The sequence below is a fragment of the Ailuropoda melanoleuca genome, chromosome 4 (genome assembly GCF_002007445.2).
Source record: "Ailuropoda melanoleuca isolate Jingjing chromosome 4, ASM200744v2, whole genome shotgun sequence".
NCBI classification, from domain to species: Eukaryota; Metazoa; Chordata; class Mammalia; order Carnivora; family Ursidae; genus Ailuropoda; species Ailuropoda melanoleuca.
The window spans coordinates 71,025,221-71,040,856 of NC_048221.1; the positions used below are offsets into that span (position 1 = coordinate 71,025,221).

Consider the following 15,636-nt stretch of genomic DNA (forward strand, 5'->3'; position numbering starts at 1 on the left):
TATTTAAACCTCCGAAAGAGGGACTTTGCAGCTTTTTACAGTGACACATAGAATATGCCGTATAAAATAAATGAGAAAGTGAGGGCAATTGAAATCAGAAAGCCAGGATAATGTGATGAAGCCGGGATGAGAGGTCAGTTCAGAAAGTATATGCCATGAGAGCTCTGGTGGTTGACAGAGTTAGGTCATCCGTTTGGCTCTGGGTTGTGCAAGGACCAGAGCAAGAAGAGAAACAAGAACAGTTGTAAGATTTAGCATCCAGAAGTTGAAGCAAAAGGGGTTGATCTCAAGTCTAGCTTTGCCCACTGTTGGAACCCGACATGATTTTTCCCACACACCTGCACCAAGATGGCGCTGTGTGATGTAAAGGACCAGCTCTTCAAACATCTCTTCCAGAAATACAGCTTTTCTTGGTCCAGGTCCTTTCCCCACTGACTGAAAGAGACTTGCTTTTGGGCTTGTTGCTCTTTTAAGCAGGTGGGGCACGGCACCTACGCAGTAATCATCTACACCCCCCAGCGCCGTAACCCTGGGCCTTGCAAGCGTGCTCCCTGAATGTACATTTGACAGGTGACAAATCTGCCGCCCAGGGAATTAAAAGAGCTTGCCTGAGGCAAATAAGTCAACATTTGGTGGTAGAGCCCAGGCTAGACCCTTCTTCTCTTGCCTCACACCCTACAACTCTTCTCTTCACTGTGCTGATCCCACGTACAGTAAGATCACTGTTTGTGGACTTTCTGAGGGGGGGAGTCAGTCGACAGTCACTGCAGAAGCTTTCTTAACTGTGTCCTGTAGACGTGGGAGACATCATCACAAGGAATCAGAAGGCTGGTGCATTTAAAACTCGGAAAATATCAAGCTGGTAAGATACCTTTCTTTATTAAAACATTCTGGTTTTCTCTGTGGATGATAATTTAAAACAATAACAGCTAACATTTACTGAGCACCTACTGTGGGTCAGGCCCTGTTTTAAGCACTTTAAAAAATGTCTTATTTAATGCTCAGAAGAACCCGTAAGGAGGCAGGCAGGCATTTTCATTATCTTCAGCTAACGAAGAAAACTGAAGTATGTTGAACCCTGGGTTGGGAATGATTTCAGGATTGAGAGTATACGGTCTGAGGCTGGGAGAAGGCTTCCTGGGATCTCCTTATGAAGGCTGTATTCCTCAGGTTCTCAACTTTGGGACAGTCTTGCCCCTGGGGACTCTTTCCTTGTCCTGACTTGGGGAAGAGGATTGCTAGTGGCATCTAGTAGACAGAGGCCCGGGAGGCTGTTCGCCGTCCTACAACGCGCAAGATAATGCCCACGATGAAGACCTATCTGGCCCCAAGTGTCAGTAGTGCCAAGATTGAGAAACCCTGCTCTGTTCATGATTTTAAGGTAGTCTAGGTATCCATTCCCTTTTAGGTTCTGTTCATTCTTATTCAGACTTGGAGAGATGCTTACCCTCAACCAAAACAATGGTGTTTTCTGTGATGCTATGTTTTCTTTTGCCCTGATGATAGAACCTGGAAGAGTGAGTAATCATTTAGTACTTTTCACATGAAATATCTGTATTTGTGCATTTTTCACTTAGATGTTGAACCCCAGACATAGAACGATCTAATTTTTATCTGATTAATTTATTTTTTTTAAAGATTTTATTTATTTATTTGACAGAGATAGAGACAGCTAGCGAGACAGGGAACACAAGCAGGGGGAATGGGAGAGGAAGAAGCAGGCTCATAGCAGAGGAGCCTGATGTGGGGCTCGATCCCATAACGCCGGGATCACACCCTGAGCCGAAGGCAGACGCTTAACCGCTGATTAAGCGCCCCCTGATTAATTTATTTTTGACCGCTCATCTGTCATCCTTTGATATTTTGAGTTTATTCTGTGTTGAGGATGCTCTCCCACCCCAACTACCCAGTTTGGGGGTAAAAAAAAAAAGACGAGTGAACAGCAACAATGCTTAAAAAACCTCCAGTGGTCAACCTATCGGGTTGAAGCTGTGGAATAGCAATAATTATTTTTCTCTGATGTCAGCTGGTGAAGGTAAGCAAGTGTCCATATATGTTTTTAAATCCTGCTGTAGAATGTTATTGTAAGCTGGTGGCACAGGGGACGGGATGCCCTGTGTTTCTCATTTAATAACAAACCAGTTCTGTTTCCCAGAAAGCCTCGGGAGGGTCAGGAGAAAGAACAATCCGCTACCTGTGTCTTCTCCATTCTTAGGGCAGCCTTTATGCTGCAGTGAGGACTGCCATAGCCTTCTGGGGAGGACTTCATTTTGGGACGTGATTTTCAACCTGGTCTTTTAGTTATCAATCAAAAGCACATTTTCTATGTCGTCCTCATTTACATTTATTTAATGCTTAAGGTCATTTGTGACCATTTGAGTGTATTTCAGCATATGGAATCAGGGAATAATACATTCAGCGTCATGCTGTGAAGAGAGATTGTGTTTTTACAAGACATAATGTTGTTTACTGGGTGTTAATAATCACTAATTAATAAACATATCTAGATTTTGAAAATGTTCCATTTTGAGGAATAAAAAATGTCAAGTGTTTAACTTCTGGAGTGCAACAGTATTTTCTGTCATCTCTTCATAAAATAATTAAGTTACAGAAAGAAGCAAAATGTCATTATTCAATACAGGATGTATCCACAATGGCCTTTGTCTCTGTCTGTTCTCAGAAATGCTCTAAACATATTTTTCTAGTATGTCCGTGGACATACAGTCTACGTGTTGATAGTCATTCAGGAACCTCCAAGAGGAGGGTTTGTTTTTTGTTTTTGGTTTTTGGTTTTTGGTTTTTGGTCATTATCTCATATTAACTGTGGTCAGTTTTTTCTCTTTTAGCCACTGTAAGCATTTTGTCCAAAGTCTACTAAAGCACTTTGCCAGAAAACCAGGGGGATGAGTCAGTCCTTAAAATGCCTTTGATGTCATATTAAGAAGCTACTTGACCACTTAACCTTCCAGAAGCGAAGAGGAACTGCCAACCAGTGATGTAATAATCAGCATTTCCCTTCTCTTTTCTGCTTTCCCACCCATAACCAGTACAATACAATGAGCACATTAGTTCCATGCAAGAAGAAATAAAAGGAAACTGTTCACAAAAGAGCTAAGATATAGTTCACTATTCTTTTTTAGTGCCTCAATGCATATACAGAATTTCTCCTCCAAATTGGAGGTGTGGAATAACAGTAGCGACAGATAACTGAGAAGTATTTACCATAGCTACAAAGCCCACCCGTGAGCCAAATATTTCCGCTATTAAAAAGCACTTCAAAGCTTGACATGAAGTTTGGAACAGCTGAATGTCTCCTGTGACTTCATGTGCAAAGACGATGTAGTAGCAGAAAGGAATATCATGGTATTGAGAACTCCGGGCTTAGGAAATGGTGGTTTTTAAAAATGAGAAACCACCCACAAATGCGAATGGCCCCCCAAGTGCCCGTTCCCACTGCTCTGACAGTGTGCTCGCTCAGCGAGGACCCGCACTCCTCCTGCCTCTCAGCCAGGGCCGACCCAGCAGTGTGGGGCCTGAAACTTAGGTTGAAGTCCCTCATGAGGAGAATGGATTCGATCGTACCTTGCGTTGGTAAATTCTCCGGAAGCATCTGACCACATCAACACATGGCTAGGACTCCTGGTGGGCCTTGGAAGGCGCCTGTGCAAGTGAGGGACCTGCGCATGTAAGCTTCAGCCCCTCCACAGTGAGCCCACCCCTCCTCCCCTCCTCACCACCACCCTTGCCTAGAAAAATGCTCCTCCTTCAATAACAAACTTTCTTACTCTCTCTCTTCCATTTTAATCCTAATCTAATTGTTGCTTGGCATGACAGACATGTTTGTGGAGGCCTGCAAGCATTAGCCCTGGCCAAGAAAGATCTAGGACGCACAGAGACGAAGCATTATATCCATTTCGTCTCACAGATCTTAATACAGTCACAGATGGTTCATCTGTTTGTCCATCCAAGCAGCCATCCATTCATTTACCTAATAGGTCCAAGGTATTCTGCCTTGGGAATACAAATAGGGAGTTATCGAGAGTAACTTGTGAACAAAGGAAATCGTGCTGCTAAATATAGCTGGAGAGTGGTTGAAAGAGCAAGGATATTTACGGCTTCTCAATTGTTAGGTTTATCTGAAGCTGTCTTCAAACCTGTGACTGTCTAATAAAGAAGAATTTGGAGCTTTTGACGTCTACATGTTTCTAGGTGTTCCAGAATTAGTGAATGGCGTCATTCTCTGGTTAATATTAGTTAACAGTTACAATATTTTTTTTAAAAAATCTATCAAATATACCCTGCTGTGATATTAAAAGTAAGTTTCTGCCTAAGAAAAGAGTTTATCTTTGGGTGAAAATTGCTAGTGAATTTAGGCCCGGGGCTTTTATTATTCTTTGATAAACCATTAATTTTAGTAAACTATGGAACTTACTATAACATTGAAGACTTCTTTATAACCCAAATTTCACCTTTATGTGGGGCCCCAGGACTGGCTATTGGCCCCATTGCCCTATTACTTTTTAAGATTTATATCTTTCCAGAGGCTCATTTTCTTTGAAAGGTTAAGCTGGGGGTATGAAAAATGATTTTAAAAGTGTAAATCTCAACCAAGTGGGATCCAGTTGCTGATTTTTCTAGGCCTTCTGCAGCCTGCCCTCACTTCCTTCACTCTGCTCATTCAATCTAGCTCCCTCTGCTACCCCAACATACACCTTCTCCCATGGCCCTCTCCCGTGGCCACCCGAGCCTCTGCACTTTCTGGACACATCTGGTCTTTCCCGTCTCTGGCCTTAGCCAGTCCTATTCCCCTCGTCCGTGTCCTCCTAAATCCTTCCTTTAAGGATGGCCTAATTATCATTTCTCCTGCCTTCTCTGGCCCTAATCTTGTCATCCGTTTAGTTTCTGTTGGCCTTAGACTGGTCCCACGGTCCAATATACTATAATCTCTTCCTGCTCAAAGCATGTTGTCTTCGTGTTCGTGGCCATTGGTTCATTCATTTCTTGACAAATATTTTGATCACTTTCTGTGCACCAAGTGCTGTTCTAGGTGCTGGAGATGCAGTGATAAACAAGACTGAGAAAGTCCATGCCGTCTTGGAGCTCACACTCTAGCAGGGGAGACAGCGAATTTTCTTGAAGGCAAGGATTCTGCTTAATACATTTTTTGATTCCCTGAAGCAATTAGTACACTTTATCCCTTAGAGGAGAGGTTTTAAGATTTGTAGTTGGAGCACATTTTGAAAGACAAGAATCGTAAAGCTTATGGAACCAGATAATTTTTAGCAGGAGAGAGTCAAGCTCCAGAGACTCAGACATGAGTTTCTACATCAGATAGCCGACTTTCATTTCAGGATAGACTTCTTCTCAGGCATGCACATGCCGTGTCTGTAGACAAACTGACATTGTAAGTAGGTGTTTATCTGTCCTTTGTCAGGTTGAAGAGGAAGGTTAGAAGAAGGTAACCAAGATAAGGAGGCTGAGGGCTCTCTTTGAGAAATTTTCTGATAAACTATGCCTGTTAGTGGGTTTTGCTACAATTATGGCAACAGAATCTTGAGAACTGCTGAGAATTCTAGAGATGCCACAGACCCTTTTCTTTCCGTTGCTATCTTGAATATGGGGACATGAAATGACCATGTGTGCTTTCTATGATGAACATTTTTATTTGCCTGACAAATATAAAGAAGGGCCCATGTCCCCTACGATTTAGTGTTCTGCACTGAAGGACCCAGTTCCCACAGGCATGTTATCCAGTTTCTGATATTTTCTTGGAGATCTCCTTCTTGTATTAAAATGAGCCAGATTTTAACATTTGGGGACATTGTATTTTTAAGGCATCCTCTTAAACTGCAGCAGTATGGTGACTAACATAATATAATAAAAAATCATTAAAAAAAATAAACTGCAGCAAATTAAAAATTAAGGCCTTTTATTCTGGAATAACACTGTGTTAACTCTTTGGACATGCGCTTCCCTGCACTTCACCAAGATCAAAATCTCACCACCCAAATTCGGCCAAGTTCTATATGGATAGCCAGGTGTGCAGGTCAGACTACTGCATCCTCTGTGGAAATGCTTTCCAGGCTTAAGAGAAAAATCGCTCCTTCCTAGAAATTTGTATCACCAACGTTACATATCAAATAAAAAGGTCTTCATTTTCAAAAGGTTTCTTCACTTTAAAATGGACAAGGGGCAATCTTAAAATTAATTTTTAGAGCATGACCATATCATAATCCATTGCTAAAAAAATAATTTTTTACTTTAGTAATAGTCTGTTTTCAGTGTTTTGCCATTACAGATAATGCTGCAGTGAACGCAGCTGTGCAAAGACTATACATTAGCAAGTATATCTACAGAACAAATTTTCAGAAGCGAACTGTGTGTATTCATATGACTCGACCAAAGTGTAAATTACTACAACTGTGTAATATATTTTTCTATCTGTTAAGACTAGTCCCTTGTCATTATTCTTTTAGAATTTTCTAAAATTATGTTGGTATTTTTACTATACTGGTATTTTCATTGTGATTGAAAGGAATACAATTTACTAAGCCTTGACATCTTGATGACTGAGTCTTCCTATTCAAGAGCAAGGCATTTCCTTTTTATTAAAGTTTTTCTAGATGATTCATTAGCATTTGAAATCTTTCTTCATTTCTCTTGTTAAGTTTATTTTCAGAAACTAGTTTTGTTTCTCTTATAAATGAGATCTTCTCTTTCATTATATTTTCTAACTGGTTGTTATGTATATAAAGAAAGCTATTGGGTTTTGTACAGTAAATGTTCAGTCACCTCCATGAGTTATTATTTCTGCTAGTTTGTCAGTTTATTCTCTTGAGTTTTCCAAATAAACAATCCCACCATCTGCAAATGGTGTTGATTTCTACTCTTTCCAATTCCTATACGTCTTCTTTTGTATCTCTTGTATAATTTTACTGAATAAAGATTTCCAAGATGATATTAAATGATAGGCATTTTTGAGCCTGACTTTGTTGGGACTCCTTTAATATTTCACCATTAGATATGCATTAGCATTTGAGTGGAAATGTATAGGATTTTTTTTTATCTTGTTAAGTAAGTTTTTATTGATCTTCTTGTTTTTAAGAGATTTTATTACAAATAAATATGGAACTTCAGCAGATGCCATTTTAGCATGAGTGGAGCTGATACAAATTGTTTTTCTGACTTCGCCTATACCTGTGACAACTCATATTAACAGATTTCTTAATATTAAAGTATCTCTGTGTTTCTAGTCATTTGGTCATGGTGTCTTAATTCATCTCTTAACATGCTATTGTATTCTAGCATGTTATCTGCAATTATTTTTATAACAAGTTTATTGAGATATAATTCACCCATTTAATAATGTACAATTTAATGGGTTTTAGGATAGTCCCAGAGTTGTGCAACCCTCATGATCAATTTTAGAACATTTTCATCACCCCCGAACAAAGTGACCCATTAGCAGCCACTGCCCATTGCCCCTACCCCCTTTCTCCTTCCTAGCATCAGGGAGCCACTGATCTACTTTCTGGCTCTATGGATTTGCTTTTTCTGGACATTTCACACAAATGGAATCATACAATATGTGGGCCTTCGTATCTGGTTTCTTTAACTTAACATAATGTTTTGGGGTTCATCCATGTTTTAGCATGTATCAGGATGTCGTTCTTTTTTATGGCTGAATAATATTCCACTGTATGGATAGAACACGTTTATTTTATTTTAATTCCAGCGTTGTTAACATACAGTGTTGTATTAGTTTCAGGTGTATGATACAGCATTTAACAATTCCATACATGACTCAGTACTCATCAAGATAAGCGTACACTTGGGGTGCCTGGGTGGCACGGCGGTTAAGCATCTGCCTTTGGCTCAGGGCGTGATCCTGGTGTTATGGGATCGAGCCCCACATCAGGCTCCTCCACTATGAGCCTGCTTCTTCCTCTCCCACTCCCCTTGCTTCTGTTCCCTCTCTCGCTGGCTGTCTCTATCTCTGTCAAATAAATTAATAAAATCTTAAAAAAAAAAAAAAAGCATACACTTAGTCCCCTTCCCCTGTTTCATCCATCCCCCAACCCACCTCCCCTCTGGTAACCATCTGTTTGTTCTCTGTAGTTGAGAGTCTGTGTTTTGGTTTGTCTCTTTTTTTTCTTTGTTCATTTGTTTTGTTTCACAAATTCCATATATAAATGAAATGATACGGTATTTGTCTTTCTCTCCCTGGCTTATTTCAGTTAGCATTATACTCTATGCTAAGTTGTTGCAAATGGCAAGATTTCATTCTTTTTATAGCTGAATAATATTCCATTGTATATATGTATATGCTACATTTTTTTATCCATTCATCTGTTGATAGACATTTAGGCTGCCTCCATAATTTGGCTATTGTAAATAATGCTGCAATAAATATACAGGTGCATATATCCCTTTGAATTAGTATTTTCATAATCTTTGGATAAATACCCACTGGTGTAATTACTGGATCATAGGGTAGTTCTGTATTTAAACTTTTGAGGAACCTCCATACTGTTTTCCACAGTGGCTACACCAGTTTGCATTCCCACCAACAGTGCGTGAGGGTTCCTTCTTCTCCACATCCTTGTTAACACTTGTTGTTTCTTGAGCTTTTGATTTGAGCCATTCTGACAGGTGTGAGGTGATAAATCAATGTGGGTTTGATTTGCATTTCCCTGATGGTGAGTGATGTTGAACATCTTTTCTTGTGTCTGTTGGCCATCTGTAGGTCTTCTTTGGAGAATTGCTGTTCATGTCTTCTGCCCACTTTTTTATTTGTGGTTTCTGGGGGCTTTTTTGGTTTTGGTTTTGGTTTTTTGTTTTTTGCATTTTTTTTTGGTGTTGAGTTGTATAAATTCTTTACATATCTTGGATACTACTAACCCTTTATCAGATGTCATTTGCAAATATATTCTTCCATTCAGTAGGTTGTCTTTTAGCTTTGTTGGTTGTTTCCTTTGCTGTGCCAAAGCTTTTTAAATTTCAATGTAGTCCCAATAGTTTATTTTTGCTTTTGTTTCCCTTGTCTCAGAAAACATATATAAAAGATGTTGTTATGCCCAATGTCAGAGAAATTACTGCCTGTGCTCTCTTCCAGGATTTTTATGGTTTCAGGTCTCACATTTAGGTCCTTAATCCATTTTGAGTTTACTTTTCTGTATGATATAAGAAAGTGGTCCAACCTCTTTCTTTTGCATGTAGCTGTTCAGTCTTCCCAGCCCCATTTGTTGAGGAGACTTTTCCCATCACATATTCTTCCCTCCTTTGTCAAAGATTAAGTGGCCATATAATTGTGAATTTATTTCTGGGCTTTCTATTCTGTTCTGTTGATCTAGTGTCTATTTAGTACCATACTATTTTGATTACTACAGCTTTGTACTATAACTTGAAGTCTGAAATTGTGATGCCTCCAGCTTTGCTTTTCTTTTTCAAGATTGCTTCAGCTATTCGGGGTCTTTTGTGGTCCCATACAAATTTTAGGATTGTTTGTTCCAGTTCTGTGAAAAATGCGGTTGGAATTTCAATAGGGATTGCATTGAATCTACAGATTGCTTTGGGTAGTGTAGACATTTTAACAATATTTATTCTTCCAACCCATGAGCATGGACTGTCTTTCCATTTGCTTATGTTGTCTTCAACTTCTTTCATTAGTGTTTTATAGTTTTCAGAGTACAGGTCTATCACCTCCTTGGTTAAGTTTATCTCTAGGTATTTTATTAGTTTTGGTGCAATTGTGAGATTGNGGATCACGCCCTGAGCCGAAGGCAGACGCTTAACCGCTGTGCCACCCAGGCGCCCCGAGATTGTTTTCTTAATTTCTCTTTCTGCTGCTTCATTATTGGTGTATAGAAATGCCACAAATTTCTGCATATTGATTTTGTATCCCTGCAAACTTGCTGAATTCATTCATCAGTTCTAGTAGTTTTTTGGAGTATGGATAGATCACATTTTATTCATCCATTCATTATAGACAATTGGGTTGTTTCCACTTTTTGGCAATTATGAATAGTGGTGCTATGAACATTTGTATACAAGTTCTTATGACAAGTTTCATTTCTCTTGGGTGTATATAGCCATATAATAACTCTACGTTTATCTTTCTGAGGAATTGCCAGACTGTTTGCCAAGTTGGCTGAACCATTTTACATTCCTACCAGCAGTGTGTGATGTTTTCTGGGCTTTTTGCATTGATATTCATCAGGAAAATTTGTCCACAGTTTTACTGCACTATCTTTATTAGAGTTTAAAATCATTGGTATGCTGGCTTCTTAAAAGAATTTGGTAACCTTTCTTATCTTTTGAGCCATCTAATCTTGGTCACCCTAAGTTGCTACCATAATGCTAGATTAGAGTGATTTTTACCCCATTATTCTGGAAGTTATAATTTGAAGTTGGCAACAAATAGTGAAATCCTTATATTAAAATGCACTGTGATTGAAAGGTCATAAGTTTGAAAATGAACAAAAAAGAAAAATGAATGAAAGCATGAAAATATAATAATTAGTTTTGTGATTTCACATTTAATGGCTCATAGTTGAAATTTGATATGAAATTAAAGCTAATTCTAAATTTTTATCATCACTTTGTTTTACTTCCATGTAAGTTAATCAGCTGTCATAATTATAGAATCAGAGATATTTGAAATGGGAAATATAATTAGTACCTTTCATTCCAAAATCTCAAAACCCTTTACCAGTCTTCCTTAACCAGTGTAGAATATATTGACCACCAGCTTAGGGGTCCAAATGTTCAGCAAATCCATCTTCCTTTTAGACTCTGAAATAAGTTTATTTCAGATAAAATACAGACAAAAACACAGATCCAGAGAGTGAGATCAGTTTTAAAGTCAGTCCAGAAATATATAATAAGCTGGAGCCATAGTTCTCAAACTTCAGTATCAGAATCAACCATAGAACTTGTTATGACACAGATTATTGGACCCTATCCCCAGAGAGACTGAAGTAGGGCCCAAGAGTTCGGATTTCTAGCAAGTTCCCAGGTGTCCTCCCTGCTGTTGCTGGTCTGGAGACCTTGCTTGAGAACCACTGAACTAGGGTTCTCTCTCAGAGCTTCCCATTAAATGCTGTAGTGTTTCATTACCTTAATGTTGTCCCAGTTTTCACTCATTAAAGCCAGTTCTATCCACCTTGTTCTCTTGTTTATTTTGTAGATGTCATGTATTTACAAAGAAAGGACAGAACCTGACTTAATGTCAACTCTCAATTGTCTGTAGTTAATCAATCTTGTAGATCCTCTGAGGTAAGAATTTCGTTGAGACCTAACATTACTTCCTGCTCACCTTTCTCCAAGCCTTATTTATAACCTGGAAATGTAAATTAGCTTCACTTCAGGATAAAAAATCAATGAAGCTGGTCAGGTCATCAGTTTCAAGGAATTTATATAAATGAAATCCTGTTTTGGTTAATCTGGGATGTTGCTTCCTTCCCTTAGTGATCCGGTGGGAAGTGGTTTTGTTTGTTTGTTTTTTTGTTTTTAACTGAAGTGTAGTTGACACACGATGTTATATTAGTTTTGGGTGCACGGCATCGTGATTCCACAAGTCTCTGTATTACGCCGTACTCACCACAAGTGTAGCTACCGTCTGTCACCACAGAGTATTATAGTACCATTGACTAGATTCCCTGTGTTTGTTCTTCCTGAAAGCTAGACGCCTGTATCTTCCATGCCCCTTCACCCATTTTGCCCACCCCCTCACCTTTCTCCACTCTGGCAATGAAGTTTGTTCTCTGTATTTATGGGTCTGTTTCTGCTTTTTGTTTGTTTATTCATTTATTTTGTCTTTTAGATTCTATGTGTAAGTGAAATCATATGGTGTTTGTCCTTGTCTGGCTTATTTCACTTAGCATAATACCCTCTGGATCCATCCATGTTTCACAAATGGCAAAATGCCATTCTTTTTTATGGCTGAGTAGTATTCCATAACACACATATTTACCACATCTTCTTTACCCCTTCATCTACTGATGGACCCTTGGGTTGCTCCCATAGCTTGGCTATTGCAAATAATGCTGCATAAACATAGGCATGCATATACCTTTTCAAATTAGTGTTTTTGTTTTCTTTGAGTAAATACCCAGTAGTGGAATTATTGGATCACAGGGTATTTCTAGTTTTAATTTTCTGAGGAACCTTGATACTGTTTCCCAAAGTGGCTGCATCAACTTACATTCCCACCAGTAGTGCACATGGTTTCCTTTTATCTGCATCCTTGCCAACACTTGTTATTTGTTGTCTTTTTGATTCTAGCATTGTGACAGGTATAAGGTGATATCTCATTGCGGTTTTGCTTTGCATTTCCCTGATGATGAGTAATGCTGAGCATCTTCTCATGAGTCTGTTGGCAGTCTGTACACAGTCTTCTTTGGCCAGGTCCTCTGCCCATTTTTCAATGGGATTATTGTTATTATTATTAATTATGTGTTGAGTTGTATAAGTTCCTTATATAGCGGGGAGTGCTCTTAATTAATTCCATTTTTAGGGCCACTGTTGCTTCCCTGAAGTGGCACCCTCTTTAAAATCACTCATTTGAAAATGGACATTTGGCACATGGAACTAAAAGTCTAGACCTATAGCTAAAAAGTATTCTAAATCCTAAGCCATACTGGTAAAGATCTTCTGGAGCATGTTTCTCAAGTGGTCCCTGACCCATTTTCATAGGAATTACCTGTGGTGCTTATTTTAAAAACAAAAGTTCCTTACTGAATTAGACTCCTTAGGCTTGAGGTTCATGAATCTCACATTTTAACAATCTCCCAAGGTGATTCTAATGTATCTGGATCACAGATCACCTTTGATAAACTCCTTTTTCCCTTAGATTGCTGTTCAGTGTAGCATACTAGCTGAAAGCATCCTTTCCTTTCCTTTTCTTTTTTCTTTTCTCTTCAAGTAGGCTCTACACCCAGGCTCGAGCCCCACACAGGGCTTGAACTCACAACCCTGCGATCATGACCTGAGCTGAGATCAAGAGTCGGACACAACCAACCGAGCCACCCAGGCGCCCCAGACTCTGAATTTCTATGGTGTCATCTTAATGAAGATGTGCATGGCAGTAGGAGGGGGAAAGTTATACAGAGAAGGGAGTAGTTCTGATTAGTTTCTTGTCTGCATCACAACTTTTAGTTGTTGGGATTCAACAAGGAGCACGTGTCAGAGGTGGAAGAGGCCTTTGAGATAATCCACCAGTGATTCCCAACCAGAAGTGGACTGTGTGCCCACCTCTGCACCTGTTTGTAATTATGGGGGACATTTCTGTTTGCTTATCACAATGAGTAAGTGTTATTACTAGTACTGGAGGGAGCAGAGATGGTAAACATCCTACAGTGCCAGGGACAGTCCACTACAACTCAGTATTGTCCTGTCCCAAATGCCACTAGTACTCCAGGTGAGAAGCAATTGCACACTAGTTGAGAAAAATGGAGATCCAGAAATAACACTTGGATCTCTTTTATCTTTTTCTTTTTCATAGCATTGCTTGTTTTTTGGACTTTTTTCAGTAGGCTCCATGGCCAGCGTGGAGCCCAAGGCAGGGCTTGAAATGATGACCCTGAGATCGAGACCTGAGCTGAGATCAGGAGTCTGATGTTTAACCAACTGAGCTACCCAGGTGCTCCATACACTCTTCTTTAATTAAGTCTGTTAGTGAATAACATTTTTACCTAAAATATTTCATTAAATTAGCTGTTATTCTCGTCCAACTTGTATCATTCAGCCCAAGGTAATAAAATGTAGAGTGTGCTCCATGTAAAACACTATGGTGAGCTCTTTAAAGGTTACAAATATGAGTAAGGTGAGGTTTCTGCCTTAGGAAGCTCATGATGTCCAAACGAGAGACAGATACTTGCCCAACTACCAAGGCAAGACAGCATCTGCTCTAGTTGGGTTGATCTTGCTATGTAAGTATAAAGAGAAGATCAGCCAATCCAAGGTAGAGGGATCTGAGAAAGGGTGAAGGAGGTGGTCCTTGAGATGTGATTTAGCACCTGAAAGGCAAGAGAAGAAGAGCAGTTGAAGAGGGCACTGTAGGTATGAAAAGCAGGGAGGAAATCATCAAAGGCATGGAGGTAGAAAAGATGTGTCCTGGGGCAAGACTGGCTCAGTCAGTCTGCCTTCCGTTCAGGTTGTGATACCAGGGTCCTGGAATCAAGCCCTGTGTTGGGCTCCCTGCTCAGCAGGGAGTCTGCTTCTCCCTCTCCTTGCCCCTCCTTCTGCTTGTGCTCTCTTGCTCTCTCTCAAATAAATAAAATCTTTTTAAAAAAGAAGAAGAAGAAAGGAAAGGAAAGGAAAGGAAAGGAAAGGAAAAAGGAAAGGAAAGGAAAAAGGAAAGGAAAGGAAAGGAAAAGAAAAGATGTATCCAGGCAAATTTAGTTCTCTGGTGTGATGAGGCCAACAGACCACTTAAACGGAAGTCATTGCATTGAGGTGGAGAGGGGGAGGTGAATGGGACAGAACACGTAAAGGGACTTCTGAAGTATCAGGCAGTTCTATTTCTTGATCTGGGTTGTGGTTACAACGGTATTTGCCTCAGAATTAAGGCATATATTTGCTTCGCGTAGTTTTCTGTTGGCAGTGTTTTAGTGTACAATAAAAGGGGTTGGGTTTTATTCTTGTTTTGAAAGCTATCTCAGTGGTTCCAGAGAAAAGGAAAGATGTATCCAGGCCTGAATGAGAGCAGAAATCAGTGAGCAAATGTGGAGGCCATTCTGGAGAACTGACTGTCTGTAGGCACTAAAGAAAAGAGGAGGAGTAAGAGAGCAGTTTGGGACATGCTACATTCACGTGGTTGTGGAACATAAATGTGTGTTCTATATGTGACAGTAACTAGCAGGCGGTTAAGAAGGAAAGTTCAAATCTCAGGAAATGTGCTAGAAGATTTGGAGATCAACATGGAGAGATTAGAGCAGAACTATGGAAACTGGAACATAAAGGAGAGGCTAAGGAGAGAATCTTAGAAAATATCCATTTTGGGGGCAGAGTACTAGGGGCCAGTCAGGGTTACAGAGAAGGAGCTGGAGACAGGAAGGCTGATGCAGGGTGGTATGGTATAAAACCACTCCTTGACGAAAGCAAGCCCAGGAGAGAATTCAAAGACGGGGGACCAGCAGTGTTAGCTACTGCAGATCACTGAAGGTCTAGCAAATTGCGGAGCAGTGCTCATGTCTGTTGTGAGAAAGGTTAGATTACGAGGGCAGGTGAATCAATGAAAATGGACTCCTGCCAGAGCGTTGATGGTGAAGGCAAAGAGCCAAGTGGTATGTTTATCAAGGAGAAGCAGAGTTGGGGATAGAGGGGAGCTTGTTGGCAGGCGTGCCAACACAGCCAAGGAAGAAGAACTAAGTAATATGTGAAGCGAGGGGGGCGGGGTGGGGGCAGATTTGATGGAGCAAGGCCTAGAGTGGTGCTTCTCAAAGTATGGTTCCCAGACCAGCAGCATCAGCACCACTTGGAAATTTGGTAGGAATGCAGATTTGCAGCTTCCACCCCAGACCTACTGAATCAGAAACTCTGGGATTGAAGCCTGAAATCTGTGTTTGAACAAACCTACTGAGCATTCTGATGCATGCTCAAGTTTGAAAACCACTAAGCTAGAGGAAAAAGGAG

At 40.0% G+C, this 15,636-nt stretch overlaps 1 protein-coding gene across 3 annotated transcripts in view; it reads left to right on the forward strand.

Moving 5' to 3' along the window:
* Nucleotides 1-15,636, forward strand: part of CAMKMT (calmodulin-lysine N-methyltransferase) — a 386,188-nt gene that overhangs the window by 324,894 nt on the left and 45,658 nt on the right. For 2 of the 3 annotated variants that reach the window (XM_002912408.4, XM_019809592.2), the window contains exon 7: nt 796-862. The exons of the other annotated variant lie outside the window; for it this stretch is intronic. In XM_002912408.4, the coding sequence (XP_002912454.1) occupies nt 796-862 (67 nt within the window). The remainder of the gene's footprint in view (nt 1-795; nt 863-15,636) is intronic. 3 annotated transcript variants of the gene reach the window in all.